A 21,285-nucleotide genomic window follows, 5' to 3' on the forward strand; every position below is an offset into this window, starting at 1 on the left:
ATTTAATAATAATTTCTATTTAAAAAACTGCTATTAATTTGGAATGTGGGATTGACATTAGGGACAAGGAACCCCCTTCTTCTCTCCGCATCTCAACATTGTAGGTACTTTATTGGCATTTATCATTAATTATTATAAAATAGAAAAACAAAACATTACACTAAATCGTTGCTCACAGAAAAAACTACACTATGAATTGAAAAATATAACTAGTCTATAATTGTAAGATAATCAAAACACAAATCATATAAAATATAATTGACAATTTATAATACGTTCGGTTTAATATTGAATAATATAAACTATAGAATTACCATAATAAATCTCGTTGTTAAATGAATATTACACCTTAGTTATTTCAATGTAACACACACTTGAAAAAATAAAGGAACTTTTTTTATTCGACCTAAAATAGTAAAATACATTATGTGAAATAATCAAATATACTTCACTTGTGACATCGTACAGAACTTTATACAATATTAAATTTTAAACCTAAAAAACATGAAATAATAGTCATAACATTAACTTTATTATAGTATAATATAACCGATTGAGAAATGATAATTTTTTTTTTTAATTAATAAAATTTTTACTGATTTTTTTATTTCTTAAGCATCATGACATCAATAGTTCTGCAAATATATTAATGTCGGAATTAAAAAAAAATTGTTGTATACTTAATTATATAATAATATAACCACATAAGTTACTGCGCCGTAAATACTTATATTTTTTTACTTTCTGGGTTCTTTAGTATTGTACATTAATACACCTATCGAATATTGCATGAGAGTAAATTGTTTTTAATAAAAACCGATACATTAATACTTAGCACATGTCATGCTTTAAACTCCATTTTAAAGATATTACAAAATATTAATTTACAATAAAAATAAAAAAACTTTGATAGTTATACCATTTATTTTTTCATTAATAATTTGTTTTATAAAATTTGCCATAGCAATAAAAAAGAAAAAGTTTTGCGTCGCGTTGCAAAATTAGATTTTTGTGTTTGAAAAAACTAGTTACAATATATTTGATTGTACTAGTAAAGTTCAATATTAAAACAAATTTTATTAACAAAAAATAATGATTATGATTTAGGAATATTATTTGGTGTTAATTAATAATAATTGTTCTGTTTATATTTGACGACTTATAAAAGTTAGACAAAAAAAAGGTGATCGCGTTGATAAAACAATAATAATATTTATTGTGTGTAATAATAAATAATAGTTATCATAAATTGTTGAACCACAATAATTTTAATATCTGGACAAGGTACAGATAAAAAAGCGAGGTTTGATAACAACGATACAATTAATAATATTAATAACACATGTAATTTAATAGTTGGTGAGAATAAAATAATTATGCGACAACAACACCATCAAGATATGCTGTTTGATAAAAGGGAGATAATAATATCATTTGATTAAGCTAAAACAAAAACAAATCGATATAGTACAAAATAATAATGACTTAATTCCAATTATCCATCGTACAAATATTTTTAAAAAAAGTTCAATATAACAACAACAACAACAAAATAACATTTGTACATGACTGTGATAATTATTACTATTTCGTTCGTATAACAAACAAGCAACATAACTTTAATCATTATAGTTACAGCGTACCTAAAATATAAATTATATTAAATGTCGAAGCCAATTCTGTCTAAAAAATATTTTCGATGTTCGTATAGCATAGGCTAAAATAAAACTTCCTCCCCCTACCAAATGAAAACAAATATTGTATGTTTTAAAAACTCCTTATAAAAAATCTGTAGTCTTTTATATGTTTTTTCTCAGAGTATAAAAACCGTAATTAAGTATTAACAAAAAAAACGCTTAATAAACATTACCCTCCCAATATACAAATGTGTGTGTTGTAGATCGAGCGCAAATCTCTAAATTGTGACTTAAAAAATTATAAAAAAAACAATAGATAAATACAACAAGCTCGTAAATTGTCAGCCTTCGGTCACATAAGTGGGAGGGATGACGACAGGGGCTACAAACCGGTCCCCTGTTGGTGTGGCTGATGCGATGGACTGGTGGTTGTACTACTCGCATGACTTTGCGTCTCGGACGTATCCTAAAAAAAAAATAGTATTTTAATTTAAACGTAAAAAATAATTAAAGTAAGTGTAAGATACACATAGTTAAAACATGTATTAATTGTATTTTTATGTTATTTAATTAGATTTAGATTGTATATTATATTGTAGATTAGATTAGTATTCAATTTAGATACAGTACATGTAAACAGCAATAAAAATATCTTAATAATTTAGGTAACTTTAAATAACTTGTTGACTTTTTCATTATAAGCATTTCCACTTTGAACAGTAACTCATTTTGACTAAATATAGCTTTGACACGATTGAAAATAGTTTACATTTAGTCACGTCTATCACATACTACTTACTAGCAGTGGTTTTTTGAATATTGCTAATAATAAATAATCAATATTATGTAGACATTATATTATATTCATTATATTAATTAATGGATTTTTAGCTAGTATACTATAACTTATATTCTATAAGTAAAAAAAACGACAAGACAAAGATGGTTGTACGCTAAAAAGGATCAGAAAATTAAAATAATCAGTAAAAGACATTATGGATAGAGAGGAATAGGCATAAGTTGGGAAACAAATGTAAACATGAAGTTTTTGGCAAAGGTAAAATATAAATAAAATGTTTTTAGTTGTCCAAATTAAAATCATTACAAATTTGTTAGGTTTGTTATGTTTTAAATTGTTTTGTTAATTGTTGGATTGTTATTGATATTAAATAATGTTTAGTCATAGTACAGTCATTATTAAATTATTTAAACTGGGCGCAAGCTTGTTCTTACGAAAATAAATTTAATACTTAATAAGAAAAAAAAATTCTTAATAAATTATTATTATTAATCGTCGGCCGCATACTAGTTTATCGATTTGTTTTTCAAATAATAACTTACAATTAGAAAGAAAACCGCGTATTTTTAATGCTCTAAGGGAGCACGACAGTATAACTGTGTGTACATACCATTTCGTGAAGAGAATCTAGCCTGGCTAAAGGCGCTAAAGGCGCCAAAGGTGTAAACTCTATAACGTTGCCTTCGTCGCTGGAATTATAGCTGGTCGTACACCGTAGACTGGCAAATTGCTGTCGTTTCTGGGTGGCGGCAGCAGTGTCCAATCCGGTAGAAGTCGAACTAATATTAGATACCAAATATTTAGCTATTATATTGTGTATTATACTATATAGTATCGATATAGTTTTAAATTTGATAAAATTAAGCTGAAAAACTGACTGATTCGGAGGCCTCAAACCTTGGCACTCATCAACCGCTATAGATCAACAGATTTAGAAGTCGGATTAATATGATGCTTAAAAGTATTACTGCGTAGTTTTTCACATAATAATAAACGTGATTATCGCAGAAAAAATGTTAAGCGAAAATAATCGGGTGATCATAGCTGTAGATATGGAAAATTAACGTAACTATAAAAATCATAATGAATAATACCTTACCTCGACGCGTCGAAGAGATTATCGGTTGGAATTTCTCGAGAATAACGACTTTGTTGGGTCTATAACATAATTAATAAATTTACTTAGACTATATTTTTTAATCACTATTGGTAAATTGATGGTGTTTATAGACGGCCATAGAAAAAAAAGTTGATACAGTTAAAAAGAGGACAGCTTTAACTCGTCGATACTTTAAGGTAACTTAAATTTTACCTAACTTTCAAGTGCTTGCATTTAATAAGCACTTAAAAAAAAAAAAAAAAACCTGTTAACAGTTTAATAGAACCAAAAAAAGCCGACGAGAGAACCTAGATAAAGTTCTTATTGTTTTAAAAATGTAAAAAAAATGTCTACGATTATAATTTAGCCAATAATAAAAAATGTGCGTAGATATGTTTAGATGAAAACAATTGTATAAATCACTGTCAAAGTTGCTGTGATAGTCCAAAACATAAATTAACTACAAAAAAAGAGTTCTAATTACTTAACTAATAATTACACATCACAGTTTAAGCATTAAATTAAGATTTTACAAAAAATTGCTTATACCAAACACCTTAATTAATAGGGGACATAATCTCTCAAATACAATTTTGGCATTTGTTTTTATGGACTTGATCTTCAATTAAGTTTTAGAATACGACGTAAGTATCAGATTGTAAGTAAACACAGATTAACTTGTTAAGTACTAACTATTAAGTTACTCAAAACTATTATTGGATCCTATATTTAGGTTTTTTAAACTGCTCGTTTCCAATAACTGGAACTATAGCTTTTTTTTTACTCAATATTTTCCTGCAGGCTTATAATTTATATTATAATTTTTTTTTTTAGTAGTTTATAATAAAATATATTTTGTCTCGAATATATTTATCAGTAGGGCAAAATCTGATCGTCGATTCATTGATCATTATTTAAATGAGTTTTTACATAACTTCTTTTTGAATTAATTAATTTTTTGTTATTATACAACCTACAGAAAATAAAAGTACACAACATATTAATGTACTATAACAGCCGTTTGCAGAGGGCTCGGATTATACATATTTTATGACGGCATGGCATGGCGGAGCACGTGTGCTATACGACAATAACTTTAACAGAGACATATTGCTGACAATCTAAATAAGCACCATATGTGTGTGTAAAAATAGCACCATCGTAAACGCAACCCTTATTGAATAAATATTTTGGTCACGGAGAATTAATCAATTGCATATGCGGTGGCTCAGTAGCCCAACCAATGTATATTTAACCATAAAATTAGTTGAAATCATATTTTACAACCAACAAAAATGTGCGATCTTCTGTAAGCATAATAAGTATTATACTATACTATTTGTTTTACAATAACGGCTTCGGGAACCGTTACCGTCTTAGGTTGACCTTAGGCGTGTTGTATGCACTACTACACATACCGGGGATACATTGACGACATAATAGACAGGTAGGGTAGAAGGTGACCAAAATTAAAATCGTTGGAGTGCTTAAGGATGGCCCATGCTTAGCTGTCGTTTTGCTGCTACATATATGCGATCAACACACACCAAGACAAATAAACAACGGCCAAGCAACGCCACCACCACCACCCGACCAAAACGTAAGCCGTTATGTGTACTCACTATACTATGGAATATTACGGACGATCAATAATCGTAGCCGCCGTTAAGAATCACAAAAGTATGTACAAAAGAAAAAGGGGTCAGGTAGTGCGAGCGTTTTTATTTGTTTGTATTTACCCCTACCTCCACTCGTCGTTTTTGTTATTATTTGTTGTTATTACAAATTAAACGAGTAAATCAATTACAAAACAATATTACTAGTTCACGTCAAAGAATAGTGTACCAGCTGATGGTACTTACAACTAATTATTATTCAAGAAGCTTATAAAAGTGAGACTTGCAAAAATTAATAAATAAAACCGTCAATCTAGCACGCTTAATCTACTATTCCATTATAATTCTACCGTCGCTATGGTTGCCACATTAGGGTTGCAAATCGACAATGATATGATTAAATTACACCGAAGTGAAGTGAGTAAAGTTCATTGTTAAAACGGTTTCTTCAAGTACAATACATACGATATCCTCGTTACCCAGCCACAATTCGTTAATAATTATATTTATTCTCTATATTAGTAACCTTTCCCGCAAGGGGTGCCTTAATTGTTATCGGGTGTGACAAGCCCGCAGACCTCAGTCATTGGCGTAGGGAAAGTGGTGTCCCCATCACCTAATATACCATGGTATATTGCAGTAACCATACCCTGGCCTTAACTGGTTAGGGTAATCTGGTCTTCTAGGTTGGGGGTTGGGCGCAGGGCTAACGACCCTACCTTTTAAAAATATTTTCGTTCAGGTTTCCCAACAAGCCTCGGATATGGCAAGGCTGTATTTCGAGATGGTCCTAGTGGCCGATTTATCTAATAAAAAGAAGAACTAATGCTAATGTCTACAAAGTTGCACGAACCAACAAAATAGATTTATTGATATCTTGAGTATTCTCCAATATAGATAGCGATTTGGGTACTTTTCGTTCCTTTCGAATAACGTGGCATGACAATACATTTTTCGACATTCCTCATAATATAATTTTGATCAAATTATGTGATTTATTAGACATTTTTTTATTTCGCTGCCCACTTTCTGAGTGTCCTTTCTTGGTCGTTCACTTTAACAGTCTGGTCAGGGCTCGAGAACTGTACTATAGGAAGAACAGTGGACCATAGCTGTGAAAATGGCTTCCTCCTCCAAATCTTTCAATGGTATATTATACTATATTTTCCCCTAAATAACATATTTTAGGCTACATGACGACCTTCAATATAGCGAGACGAACTCGCCCAACCCGGGTCTGATGACAGTAGATTTTTCCCTATTATTTTTTTACTGCCGTCGCACGTTTTTTAGTGACGTCACTATTAGAATAATTATGACCCAGAAATTTACAATGCACTCGAAAAATATCCCTAGATACTCCAGTCGTTCTAGTATGCTTTTGAGTTTTTGAAAACCGGCACGTTTACATTGCGTGTATTTTGTATTGTTTGGTGAGGGTTTTTGAATGTCGCAGAATAATTATCCGCTTATGTAGATGTTGAAAGAAATGCAACTATAATACAATATGAAACTACATATTTTTTTAAAAGAATGGTAAAATGGACATGTGGTAAAGAATTAGAATATGCAGTTTATGACTGATAATTTGATTTCCGCACACTCAATTCAAATACCTTAATTAATATGTACATATTATGTATCTTTAGGTATGAGAGCTAACCTTCACATTCGTACAAATGAATCATATATGTAGATTTTTAAAAATGACCTCGATAAAGATGCGGATGGTAGTTAATAGAAAGCTTATATAATAAAATAGCGGTAATGTTTGATCCAGTTATGTTTTTATACTGAAATCTATTCAAATTTTCTTTAGATCATATATGGTGGTCCACGAAGTTGTAATAACACCCATTGCCCCTTCTAATAATGTCGGTTCTCTAGTTGGTAATTGGTATAAGTGCGAATATTTGTAACAGACTATTTTTAATGAATGTTAAGAACTAGAGTTGCCGAAATAAAATAGCTAACAGTGATGAGGAAAATAAAGAGCTCCGCGTATCTACTTTAAAAAATGGTGCGTTTTTAACATTTCACCAGCCCATTCCATTTTTGCTAAAAGGGAAAATCAATATCTCATAAATTTATTTGTTTTTATTAAATCGTGACTGCGTTAACGTTTTAGATGAAAATGATAATTATAATTTCTAGAAGAACCATCATATTATCCAATAAAGGCTATTAAAAAAAAAAATAATAATAATAATGATTTCTAGAAAAAACTAAAGCAACGCTTGTCTTTATATATTATAAAATAATTAAATATTTAAGTATTTTATACAATTTTTAACCTGACAGAGATCGTGAGGCTGGGAGTAACTCCGCCTTGGAATGGTGATGATAGTGGTGGATTGTGGGTCAGACGATTGACGCATCGAAGACGCTTGCTGTCGACACCGGCTCTCGCTTTTCATTTCGTCTTGCGACGAGCTCCTGTCGAGGTAAAAAACACAAAATAATTAAAAAATACTAATTATGTCATCGAGTAACCACCGTACCTGAACTTCACCGCTAACGTCGGTCTGGGAAGGTGCTCGCTCGAGGTTTTCTTAACGGGCGACGGTCTCAACCTGTACCCGTCCGGTCGAGTCTAGAAATATATTGTACAGATTATCATTATGTTCTACAGATGACGAGTCAGACAACAATTGTCATCTGGACGGTACTAACTTCCGGCCCCTGGATATCTCCGCTTTGGTGTTTTAGTATACGCAGTATCGTTTTAATGTCGTTCGATACGGACTGCTCCAAATATTCGAACTGCTTAGACAGCCTATCTATTCGATAATGCACGTCGACATTGCCACACTGCGAACACGAAGCAATTGCACGTTGCGGTGACGGGGGCGTTATCACAGTCGTATTATCAGCGATCACAGACACTGCAAGCAAAACCGTGATATGGTATGATTGGTTGACTGTAACTTAGCTGGGAAAACACACTCTACCGTACAGCGTGGAATACAAGATTTTGTGGTATCGTACAAAACCTGCTCGGAATAAGAGAAATTGTATGTACTTACTGGATGGGTTGGGGAAAGGTGAGGTTTGTGCTTTACAAGTGGAATGTAAGGGGCTTTGGGCCGTCGGGGTGCCGTAATGCGATGACGCGGTCGTACTGAATCCGGCAGCCGACATGTTTTGCACGCTGGCTTGGTCACTGCTGTTGCTGTCCTTGCACTGTTGATGGTGCAGCGCGGACGACTCGGAAACTAAAGGCCGAATATACACCAGTGAAAATCCAGGATTATGTTGTTGTATAATTTAAATATTAAATTAATTAAACCGGATAAGTAATATAATTTTTATACAACAAAGTTATCAGATAAATTATTTAACCGTCTAACAAATACCAATTTGATTAATAAAAAATAAAAAAATTTAGAATATAAGTTACTATTATTTTTATATGTTAGCTAAATGGCTTTAAGTACGAGTATTATTCATAGAAGGATACAAATATTTCATTATAATTGCAATTAATAGCCAAATTATGTTAAAATCATCGATACACTACACTAACACTATTAACTAAACAAATTAATAAGTACGAATTATTGTAATACATAATATACGTGCGTTATTAGTATTTATTTGTTTGTTAAATTTAATTAAAACTAATAAATTAGTACTTCTACTATTTCATTAAAATCTTGGTTGCAGGAAATAGGTAATAAACAATTTTTCTTACTTGGTAATTGGTGATCAAGAAGCGGCTGGTTCTCATTACATTGAGACGCGAACAGATGTTTATGAGACGTCGAACACTTCAATCCGCCGGAATTACCTAGATAAGTGGACAGAGAAAAAAATATTTTCGTATTTGTTCAACGAATGAAAAACAATTAAATGCCCATTTATTTACCAAGTTTCCCATTTTCCTCTTCCCTGCCATGTTGCTTTTGCGATAGGCCATGCAAGCGAATGTCAGTCACACTACGTTTGAGTTGGCTGAACATGCCTGAACCCGACCAAACAGTAAAAAATAACGAATAATCAAACACCAATACAACAAACGCTATTTTCATGTTGTCGGGGTTCAAAGCGCCATTACAAAGCATGGGATGTTTTCCCGATAGCTGCTAATCCGTTTTAGATATATTTTACAAGCCGGTTAATATTATAAAATATACAATTGTCGTGGTATTATGGTAATAATAACACCGACAGGAGAAAAATAGGTTCTAATAACGTACTCTGCCGGTTCCGGCTCTATACACCCGCCATTCGACGCTAATCTGTGTACATATTTTTTTTATATTAACCGTTAACGTCTTCGCAACCGACGAGAAAAACGCATAATTTCTAAGACTATGAATAAGTACGCTGATGTAAAGCAAACGAATGGTATTTACCAGAGATTGAGTTTAACGCCGTGTTCCGGTTTTGTACGATTTCGTCTTCGAACTTGAGATTCATCGGCGTCACGTCTTGGCCGGCTTTGTCGGTGGAAAACTCCAGGATACCGTGACCGTCGGCGTATTTCTCGCTGTCCAAAAGTAGAATAACAAATAATTGGACCCAAGGTTAAACTAAATATAAATTTGCTCTCTAGTACCCGTTGTTAAACTCCGACATGACGTTGTCGTTGTCATTCATGTCGTCTCTCAGCGGCTCCGACGGTCCTATACAGCTTTCCGACACGCCCCTGTGAAAGCTGTGATAGTAATGCTTTGTCGCCCCAATGTTGGCAGTACCGCCAATCGGTTCCTGCGAACTTGACCTCGACCGGATCTTCCTGCTGTACCTGCCGGCTCTCGGATCCACGCCAACTTGCGTTTCCTAGTTGCAACGAGCAAACACGGTCATGAGAGCACAATATCATTCTACTGTGTAAGGTGTTTGATGTCACTCACGTCCCGCATATAATAAGTTATTTCTAGATTCTCCTTGAACGAATGATAGAACTCCGGGTACAGGTCCAGCACCTCGAGCAAATCACTCCTGTCGATTTTGTGCAAGTCACAATACGTGAGTGCCCGCACATTGCAACAAGATTTGCCGATAGTGGCGTGCTTACACGGATTCTCTCCGAATATGTCATTTTTGCCTGCGAACAATTTCACCTTTAACACATAGTCGTATGATCTTTTCGTCTCGTTAGAAAGCATAAACACTTACTCAGTATGGCCATGACCACGTTATCTTTCAGTATCTCGATGGAACCTCGTGATATGAAGTAAAGTGACGTTAGCACATCGCCCTGGTGTACCAACGTATCGCCAGGAGGCGCGTGCGTGGTTCGGAATTTCAACGATAGAGCCCTAAAAAACAGAAATAAGCAAAACCGTTAAGCCGATATTTATGGACGGCTATTTATAGGTGGAAACGTGGCCGGTAATAACCTTAAACATCCCGGTGAGGCGCCGTTGAAAGCCGAACAATTTTTCAACAGATTCCTGTTGAGGTGAAGGCAAATGTCGGCTTGCAAACATTCCGGAAACCCCTTGAGCACACTGTTCATGTCGATTCCGTTCGTGTACGTCCAGGCATGCTACAAAATACAATAATTATGACGATATAAAACTATTCCGGTACAGGAACAACATTTACTCATTCAATAAGATGATATTGTATAGGTACTTGAAAGTATTCCTCCAGCCTTTGTCGCAGAGGATTCGGTATCTGATGGAATCTGATGAACTCTCGAACTCTGAGCATTTGGGTGTGATACCGGGCTGTGCCCGAATACAACCTTTGAATTATCGCCGAAACATTACCAAATATACTGGCGTACATCAAAGCTAAAATTTTCAAACGATTCCAAATATGTAATAACCAATTGAAACCTATTGTAGCAGTTTCTCATGAATTTCACTTTGAAAATTTATGATTTCATCCTTCAATTTGGATAATAATAATATCATTAACATAAATATTGTATAATAACGTTTGAAACTAAAGTAGGAAAATACCATTTTTCATAAATAACTTAATGCAATATAACTTACATCCGACCAGCATCACGCATATGGTGAATGCTTTTTCTGCATCTGTGTTGGGCGCGACGTTTCCAAACCCCACCGATGTCAACGAACTAAACGTGAAATACAACGCTGTGATGTATCTCGACTGTAAGCAAAAACAGACAACATTAAATAATTGTAGGATTCATTTATACCCACTTTCCCAGGATAGCAACTCTTGTCTCTTGTAGAGCAAGAGTTGTGCATTTGACCTAAGAAGGTCACAAATAAATAAAAAAGGGTTCATTTATCAGGTGTAGCTAGTATCTAGAGTTATTTACTGTTATTGCGATATTATTATTGTTATTATTGCTATTATTTGTATATTGCGACTAAGATGGGTTTAAAATAATTACTATGTTCCGCATAAAATTAAATTCATAAACTTAATTTCGTTTTGCATCATATTTTGCATATTCAGTGGGTGGAAACATTTGTGTTCTTTAAAGTCAATAGAACTTGTACTCAGTATTTACGTCTATAATAAATCATTAGATAAATAACAAAAAAACAAAAACGAAATGACTATAAAACGCTTTTACATTTACTACAATATAACGTGTATACGCCGGAATGCATGAACGATCATTAAAACCTTAACGAATCGTTAGAGGTCCTTTAAACATGAAATAATGACATGTCATTATTGTGGTCCATTGAATTTTAACGACCCTTTTAATTTATTAACTTTTTTTTGTATAACCTTGCGTTAAAACCCTATTAATGATAACGAAAAATGGTATTAGCTATACTATTATTTTCTATCGCCTATACTATAATGCGCATTCCAGTTTAGCGCACTTGTGCGTTTGCATCATATTCGACACTTTTTAGTACATATGATTCCGACTCTAGCTGATTTTAGACCCTAGCTGTTATATATTGTTAATGACTGTTCTCGCCGGTTCGGCTAAACTTTTTAATATAGCTTAGGATTTTGTTTAAACTAACTTCGTTTTTAAGCTAATCTGTCAAGAACGGCCATAAAAAAATCTTAGTGAATTTCTCCGCTCCGTGGAAAACATTGAAACGTAGATAAGTTTTTTGCATTACGGGTCATAGGCTCTCGGTCACGATTTTGTCAATTTACGAATTTAGGTATTATAGGGAATGTGTTATAAGACATTCTTCTACATTACCACCACCCCTGTCTCAAAGGAACGAAGTGACGTAATACAGCCGAGTACACACAGTAGCTGTGGGCAAAGTGTAACGGGTGGAGGCAATGTAAATGTATGTCATATAGTACACTTCACCCTAGTACCGAAATTCATAAATTGACAAAATCGTGACACGAAATTCCAAGTGAATTTTTAAATGACCCCTAGCGGTCATTATCCATGTCAAATTAAAAGTCCTCATTGTACTCACCCGGATACTAGGGCCGCCCGTGTTGTTGTGAGAATAGAACTGGTGTGTGTCGTTGGCAAGAATGTCCAGCCATCCCACTTTGCTGGCTAAATGGGGCCGTTCCGCGTTGCCTATTGCGTACCATATACAAGCCAGCCAATGGGCGATCAACGCAAACGTGGCCATCAACAGCAGTAGAACAGCCGCACCGTACTCCGAGTACCGGTCGATCTTCCTGGCCACCCGGACTAGCCTCAACAGCCTGGCGGTCTTCAGCAGGCCGATGAGTGTTGTAGTCTGCGAATATTCGAAAATCGCAAACGTTAGGCCGGCCGGTGACTTTCGACTTCCATACAATAAGTATACAGCCGTAATTAAAGCGATAAGTGTTCTAACTTAAGGGGGGAAAACCGATATACACTCCAACTCGGCTACAACTACGGGTTAATCAATACCATGTGCAACTAAAATGACGCAATTAACGCAACGACGTTTTTCTACGATTATAATATATTATTGTGTTTATCTTGAAGCTACAAAGCTACGGGAGAAAAAAACAAAAAAACTAACAATACAAGGTTGTCCCACAGAGATTTGACAAATTAAATTACTTTTGCTTAGTAGGTATGTTTAAGATTTTTTAAATTAATTTATACTCATTTGTGCTATAAACATCACGGTTTGAATTGCACTTAACTGTTTTACTTTTTTTATAAATTTAAGACAGCTGTTTTATTGAAAACCGTTTTGGATAATTTTTGGATAACTTTTAAAAGTTTAGGATGGGAGGTGAAGTGCGGTAGAGTAATGCACGCAGATAAAAATAACTCTACGCACTAAATTAGTATAACTTAATTAAAAAATCTTGTCAAATCTTTGTGGGACATCCTGTATACAAGGCTATCTTACCAACTTCGAACCAATTTGCATGTTGTTTGTTGTAAATTGACTCGGTGGATTGAATGGAGAACTTCAAAAGTAAAGTGATGCATTCAAAATAAGTACTTCCTTCACTTGTGCATTCATCGATGAATCATTTAAACGTTCCTGTTCGTGATCAATTTCATTTAATTAACTTAAGGAATGGTATCACTTCACTTTTGAAGAGCCCTATACAGAAAAGATTAATTTTCGCGATTCAATCAACTACGGTATACATTCTATAAGTCGTATCTACGTCTACATAAGACCTACGTTCTACGCTAAATTATTTTTTGTTCAGTCTCACAAACCTCTTCGGTCTTCTGTTGAGTTTCCAAAGACAACTGAAACGATTATCAAACTAATATTAAGGACTGTCTATAATTTAACACGGCGTCGCTTGCGCTAACGCCCTAATCCTATTGCACACTTTATATCCAATCTAATTTACTATTTTAAACTATAGTATAAATATATTGTGTTTGATTTATAATAATATATTATTTATAAAATATACAATCACACGACTATAATATTAAAGTATATTAGTAATATAAACAGATACTATATAAAGAAAATCTAAAAAGGGATAAAACATCAAGAATGCTTATCGAATATAAAATATTAGTAAAATTTATGAAAACCAAATTATATTAAACTTAGGCGGAGCCAGATTGAATACACCAAAGTCCTATTTTCGTTTAAGTAAATACTTAATATAGTCTATTACTTTAAAACATACTACAGATCCCTTATTTTTTTTTTTTACTGTTACTAAGTATTAACAAATTCAAATATTACTTTTTTATTTTCACCCCATGAAGAGTTGGTAGTTTTGGGTTAGATACAGGTATGTTTTGGAAATATGACTTGGCTTTAAACACAGCTTCTGGCTTCACCTATGATTTTAAGGCACTGACTGTAATTATCAAATAATTGTTCTTTAGGCAAGGTTCTATAATTGGTTAAAGGGTTAAAGACTTTTTACGAGGATGAAAACAGAAAAATAAAAAATTGCATAAGTACGGGTGATATAAATTATAGGTTTAAAGACAACAGTTGTGATCAGTAAGTAAAATCATAGCACGGGTATTACATATTAGTTGTTATTGACGCATTTTTTACTTAATCAAAATCTAGTACGTTTAATTTATTTCAAGAATAGAATATTTGCATACTATCCGACTGACAAGGCCAAGTATAATATGTACCAACAAAGGTATGTCAATGCTTAACATGATATCATTGGAGATTCGTGACTTAATTCCGAGTTTGCTCTGATTTTCACAGCAGCGTTAACAAGTTAATTTATACTGATAAAATACAATTCTTTATGACATTGAAGTGACATTTCTTAAACAATAATTTTTTTTTTTCAGTTGATTTTACCAGACTGAACCTACTTTTAGAATCCAAAACGGCGCAGCCCGTTATAAGGTGCCGACATAGGTATACCTTGTCAGAAATATTACGTCACGGCCAAATGTTTATAATAATGCGAACCGTATAAGTACATATAAATAACACATAATAATATAACACTTTAGTATAAACGAATTTACCTCGTCTGTTTCAGCCGACGACCCGGCGATCATCAGATCGAACGGGATGGCGGCGACCAAGTCTATCAGAAACCATCCCCGGAAATAGTGCCGCGCTATCTTGCTGGGCGCCGACACCACCTCGTCATTCTTGTTCACGTAGGTGGTCCGAAAATTAATAGCTATGTCGATAATGAATGTGATATCCACTGCACACAAGAGTAATAATGTAATCGAAACGATCGACGTGTATTTTCCTCTGTACAGCTACCGTGTTGGGGTAAAAAAAAAAACTCACCGAAAAAATCCACTACCACCAGGGGATCTTCGAAGCTGAATCTCAACGGTCTGGGGCCTTTGAAGTGAGGCTCGTTAAGCAAAAACGCCGCAAAGTACGGTGTGAAAATCGCAGTGTAGATGACCAGCAACAAGATGATCCAGTCCCATACCGCCTTGAAAGGGCTGTAATGCAGTATCGTCCACTTGTGGATTCTAGGAGACTGCAACTTGTACTCGGGTAGAATGTCGGCGCCCAAAGATAATACCTTGGTACAAACAAAACAAAAACCGTTTAGTTATTTTACACTACAATAATATATAATAACCATGTGAGATATGTTAAGGGCCACAAGACTTAAGGGTGCGTACAGTGATTATCGGCGAGATCGGCTGATCCATGGTACGTTAATAATCACAAAAGCTCTGCAAGCTGTATATGTGGTTAGTGTATTAACAAACGAGAAGTGTGTCTCCTCGGCCGAGATTCGATCAGCACTAAGTAGAGAACGGTATAATATGCTGAGGGGCCATGACGTGTGGGCAACGAGACTACAGTCAAATATATATTACAAAATCCCTGTAGTACAACAACAGCAGCTGACTCCTACCGGGCGCTGGTAAACATGGTAAACACATGTGTGTAGCACATATCTATCAGTATTTCTTGCGCGCTGCTGCCGGCCTTAATGTATGGTATACGGGCGCACTTAACCGGTGTCTATAGACATAATATGATGATGGTTTATATACAAACGAGCGTAACTCGCATCATATTATTATTACTATCATAGATTTCCCGAGCAAGCCATGAGAAAAATTGCACAACGATTTGGCGTTCCAATAATAATATGTTGTTTTGGTTATCAAAAGGTTATATTCGTTCCGGCTACCGCCCGCGGTATAAAATAATATAGTATCGAATAATATATGTTTAACGAGTGCGTTTTTTATGTTTTACAAATTCGCGTAGGGTTTTTGGACAAGTCATTCACTGGTTAATAGGCCATAAAAAAAACCGTTAAACGTTCGATGTCTACTCATAAGCGTTGCACACGAAAACGTTTGTTTTATAATTATTGCTATTGCGGTTTCCCGTATAGCAATAAACGAAATCATAGGTAGGGCAATACAGGGTTAACAGTCCATAAATTCCATACACCTGAATTACGCGAAGAAATCGCCGATTAAACGTAATAGCCGTTATGTTGCAAAACAGATAGAAGTCCTCGTTTTAATAAATAAATTGTATTTGCGCCCGACGGACGTCCATCGTGTTGAAAACCCAATGTAATACAAATTAACCCTTTAGGGTTTTTTTACATCGAGGTTATATATCATGCGAACTCACGATTGATATTTCGGTGAGATGGGACCCTGACAACGTTTTTTGAGCAATGCTGATTTTATATACATAAAAAAAAAGCTATAAACTATTTATGGCCACACGATCTTTTTCCAGTGAACCCTGCCCGAAAAAATCATCCTGAATTCGGTTTGTACAAACAAAACGACACCCAAAAGAATAAAAGTGTCCGTTACGCATTTTTTTCAAATTAACCAAAAGCCAAAATAGGAAATGGTATTTTGTAAATAAAAAAATATCACTACGATAAACACAAGAGGAAACGCACGTCTTTAAAAAATATATTAGGCCAAACGTCGTTGCTTTAGCCACTTTTGAATTTATTATCTTCGATACAAAACTGAACAGACATTTATTTATTTTACATATTTAGAATAAAACTTTATTATGAAAAAGTAGGTTTATTACCCAAATCCCTTGACATATTACTTACATAAAACATTTTAAAAGTAGCGATCTCAGCGCTTTAGCATAATTCCTAATTTTAACCATATCCTTTTGGAGGGAGAACCTATCTTTAAGTCTCATTGGTATTCTGTTGTCACATAAAACGCCTGACGCTTCTCTCAACTTGATCAATCGCAATTAATTTTGTTTCACATTCTCATCAAAGCCACCGTTATTTTATACTTGAAACTCTCAACTACGCCTCCTATGTTACCGCTTATTAAAATTACTTACCACCATTCGCCAAATTCTTCTTCACGTCCTTTACTTACTACATTTACACTTAAGTGCTTTTAAAATGCAAAAGCATACATTTTAAAAGTAATTGTATTAATATAGTTTCAATTTATCCAATCTAATAGTAGTAATATTATGATTTGACAACATAAATATTAAGTTTATAAAAGTTTTATCAAGTAATATTCATTATCCGTTATTATTATGTAAACGCATACGGATAATATAATATTATGATTTATACAGCGGAGAAATTTTAATTATAAATCCACTGCCTTGCTAATTTGTTTAGCCTACATATTATTTAAATAAAATCTTCTTACAATGATATATCCGAGTTCGAGTCAACACGAACGGCGTTATTCATTAATCAGATAAAAATATAAACTTATTTTCTTATCTGTTCAATGAATAAAAACTGTATAGAACTAATGAAAGACAATACGAGAGAGCAAGACTTTTGTAGGCCAGACGAATTATAATCGCTATTTTCCGGCAAGTCTCTTAATCTTTGAAAACTCGGATAAATTAATTCGTTACAAGTGCCTATGGTACGCAATATTCACTGATGCATTAACAACTAATTTAAGACATTCGAGCTCGGTAAGAAACTTAAGAAGGATTTATTAAATTTTGGATTCAAAATTATAATTACTAAACATTAACCTTTCCTCGTGATTTTATATTCTAAAGTATAAACCCTTTCAGACACCGCATGAACACTATAATTTACATTACAATTATTTATAATATAATTCCGATGATAACTCCCGTTGTTTTAATGTTAGAACAGTGATACAAACACCAAAACACACAAAAATTCCAATAAATAAATATTCCATCACATTTTTTGTAGTGTCAATATTTTCTCTGTTTTTTATTGCTCTGAATATCGATGTACAGTCTAATTCCATAACGCAAAAATTGGTTTCATTTATCTCTTCAAACGAACAGAAAAAAATTGGATCTGAAAGGGAAGGCCTACTTGACCATGTCACAGAAACAGATTTTCGAAATTTCTAAGTATTCTTAGAATGACATATATATAAGAATATAAGAATGACAAGTCACTTTAACAATATTATTAAATCGTAACAACTCGAGTCAAAAGTGATGTTTCGTTTTACAGGAGTTGTGTTTGTATAAAACGCAGACATAATTTTACTGCGATATTTTATTATTACAGAAAATTAATGAAAATATTAAGCATGCATGTTCAAAGTCTACTAGTACCGACTTTGGTCGAACGAGAAGACAGTTTGAATTTATATTTTATTGCAGTTGTAGTTTATACGATTCGGTATAGTTTTAAGGGCACACTTAAAACATGTGAACAAATTCTGCCAAAATCAAAATAGTTGTAAAACAAAATACACAAGTTTGTGAAGAAAAATAAACCACATGTGTGTTTAACTTGGACTGTAAAACGTACACAATTCTACGCATGTGCAAAAATAACATAACTGGTATTATCATGTAGGTATAGCGTATAGAAAAAAGAACTTGTACTTATTTTAAGGGTTAAAACAAATCCAAGATACGAGTTTCTCGTATCACAGCTATATGTACATCGTAATGACAGTCAACGGAGATAAATTATACAGCTATAACACACTTACGGAAAAACTTCGATATCACATAAAATATGCATAAATAAAAATATATTAAGGATTGACCTCTTTTTGGCAAAGCGATGAGGTGCACCGCCTTCGAGTGTTCGGTGTGACTCGAGTTGTTCCAATAAAATACAAACATATGAGCACATAATACTATTGAAACGTCGATTTATCATCACAACTTGATACTCCCTGTACAACCTTTATTGGCCCGTTCTCTTATTAACATTATATACATATATGTTTGCCAATCCATTAGTACAGGTACATTTAATATATTATTATTATCCACTACCGATCGTGATTGATGAAGACTACAACTCGAATGGGCCAATAATTATTATAATATACGTACTTCTACTAAGTTGTAAACACATTTTAACTTTCATCGTTCCTACAATGATGTATACTTGAATAATACTTCATTAAACTCAGAGTTGTAGTATTTTATAATAATCGTCAACATATTTTTAGTAAAACGTTTGCATTTAAACGTAGCTCGTGAGTACTCATAATTCACTAATTATACAATGTTGGTGAAAAAGGACATAAGTAAATTTTGACCCTTTTGTGTTAAGTCAATATAAGTGTTTGGTTTTCTGGGAAAAAGGGTACAAGTAAATATTTTTTTACGCAAAAAAACATAAAGGTCATTATATATTTGATACGAACAATATTAAAATAAAAATATGAAGTTGAGAAAGTATATTGACTTATTTGTAAAACAATTGTATAGGATTAACACAATTTTGCTAAAAAAAAAATAACACATAGAATATGGAATGTTTTTTGAGTATTGAAAAATAGCCAAAATGTATTTGTTCTCTCTTTTGTCTCTTTTCATTTAAACCGTTCATATGTACGTTCATAGTATACGCATGAATTATTTTGAGTATATAACCGGATATTATACTTGTAAGATAATTATTGTATGAATATTGATTCTGTATACTTCTAAGTGCTGAGTAGATTAAACAATTAAACAATTCAACATAACATAATATGTTTGTGTTGAAATATTAGAGGGAAAATCTGGAACTAGTAAACGCTGGCTTAAAGTTTCCTATACGATTAATAAATTCATATAGTTTTACCTTCTATCCTGCAGCTAAAATTATAAAGATATAGAAGTTGTGTTTAGATTTCATCCGGTATATCATTCCAAGTGTTCGTGAATTGATTAATTGAGCGACTCCAATATTATTTAATTATTCCAAAGGAAATTTACAAAAACCCTATAAATGAATACAGGTAAGAAAATTTTCATTTTTATGTATTTTTTAATACCTTTTGAAAAGCGGGAAATCGGAGGTCATGGACCCCCCCCCCCCCCGGGTGGCGATTTATGTCTGCCAATGTTTAAAAAAAATTGGTTGAAAACCCCACTTTTAAATTATTTCAATAATATGTTTGAACGATTTTCAAATAATTTTCACTTAAATTATTTGTTAACTAGGTAGATGATTATTTACAAGCATCTCTATTCAAATAACGCACTGATTTTTTTTTTATGTTATTATGGTACACTAAATAATGGTCGAGAAATAAAAATGTATCAATTATTGTTTTTGGGTAAACGTTAAAACGCGGATTGAGACAAGTTGAAACGGAATTATCGATTGAAATGGCAAAGCCTAGTGAGTAAAGTAAAAGTGCAACTCGACAAAACTTCTTACACTATGTTTGTGAGACGCCTAGTATAATGTATATATAAAGTGTATACACCGTGTGTATTATGAGAAATGTGCAACAGAAGAACAGGACTAAATAACGTGCAAACGAGATGATGAGAGAAAACAGAACTTCACACATCTGACGTCTCGTGTAAGTTGATATAGCTATTTCATTACCAGCAGCCGTACACTAGGGTAATCTTGTTTTGTCTCCACAATAATAAATTATCGCAACAAAAATAATCGAACAGAGAATGCTGCTGCCCCGTACGCCGATGTATTTTTTTAGAAATATCGTTTTAATTGAATTTATATTTTGTTATTTATAACGAGTCCAACTCAAACGCTAATTGGGGAAAAAAATTCACTAACGATAGTGCGTCCGATCCGTAAAAAAAAATCAAATGGAAACAATAAATTAAACGCAATTTGAAACTTTCCTCTTATTGTAATAATTGTATACTATGTTGGCGTTATCCAATTTGTTTCGAATGTTTTCGCGACGAGCGTTAATATAGTATATAAAACGACTTTATTAGAAAAAGACAGTGACTGACTTGTGCGGATCTGAGATCTACATAATATAATAAAGAAACGCCCTCGCCACATTATTACTGTCGATTGTCTGTTTTTTATGTTTAAACTTTCAACATTGTGATGAATGACTTAAATTTACCAAAATCATTGTTACTGCGGTTACTACACTTCTATGCTCAGCATCTACAGTCGGTGGCCTTT

The 21,285-nt window shown here is 33.4% G+C and overlaps 1 protein-coding gene across 4 annotated transcripts in view; it reads right to left on the reverse strand.

The window, feature by feature from the left end:
- Window positions 1-1,364: 1,364 nt before the first annotated feature.
- Window positions 1,365-21,285, reverse strand: part of LOC126838263 (potassium voltage-gated channel subfamily H member 2) — a 77,839-nt gene continuing 57,918 nt past the window's right edge. For 2 of the 4 annotated variants that reach the window (XM_050572557.1, XM_050572555.1), the window contains 20 exons: window positions 15,231-15,477; window positions 14,954-15,141; window positions 13,703-13,735; window positions 12,492-12,767; window positions 11,106-11,226; window positions 10,738-10,898; window positions 10,500-10,648; window positions 10,276-10,418; window positions 10,011-10,204; window positions 9,713-9,936; window positions 9,510-9,643; window positions 9,020-9,115; window positions 8,846-8,941; window positions 8,178-8,366; window positions 7,825-8,036; window positions 7,653-7,744; window positions 7,446-7,587; window positions 3,536-3,594; window positions 3,047-3,215; window positions 1,365-2,103 (listed from right to left, as the gene is read on the reverse strand). In XM_050572557.1, coding sequence (XP_050428514.1) covers window positions 2,020-2,103; window positions 3,047-3,215; window positions 3,536-3,594; window positions 7,446-7,587; window positions 7,653-7,744; window positions 7,825-8,036; window positions 8,178-8,366; window positions 8,846-8,941; window positions 9,020-9,115; window positions 9,510-9,643; window positions 9,713-9,936; window positions 10,011-10,204; window positions 10,276-10,418; window positions 10,500-10,648; window positions 10,738-10,898; window positions 11,106-11,226; window positions 12,492-12,767; window positions 13,703-13,735; window positions 14,954-15,141; window positions 15,231-15,477 — 3,009 coding nt within the window. In that variant the 3' untranslated portion in view covers window positions 1,365-2,019. The remainder of the gene's footprint in view (window positions 2,104-3,046; window positions 3,216-3,535; window positions 3,595-7,445; window positions 7,588-7,652; window positions 7,745-7,824; window positions 8,037-8,177; window positions 8,367-8,845; window positions 8,942-9,019; window positions 9,116-9,509; window positions 9,644-9,712; window positions 9,937-10,010; window positions 10,205-10,275; window positions 10,419-10,499; window positions 10,649-10,737; window positions 10,899-11,105; window positions 11,227-12,491; window positions 12,768-13,702; window positions 13,736-14,953; window positions 15,142-15,230; window positions 15,478-21,285) is intronic. The other 2 variants (XM_050572556.1, XM_050572558.1) reach the window with 2 other exon arrangements.

This window comes from Adelges cooleyi, unplaced genomic scaffold (assembly GCF_023614345.1).
Source record: "Adelges cooleyi isolate 19-005CV unplaced genomic scaffold, UGA_ACOO_1.1 ACOO_flye_CR_arks_rails_tigmint_CR_PRNA_30, whole genome shotgun sequence".
NCBI classification, from domain to species: Eukaryota; Metazoa; Arthropoda; class Insecta; order Hemiptera; family Adelgidae; genus Adelges; species Adelges cooleyi.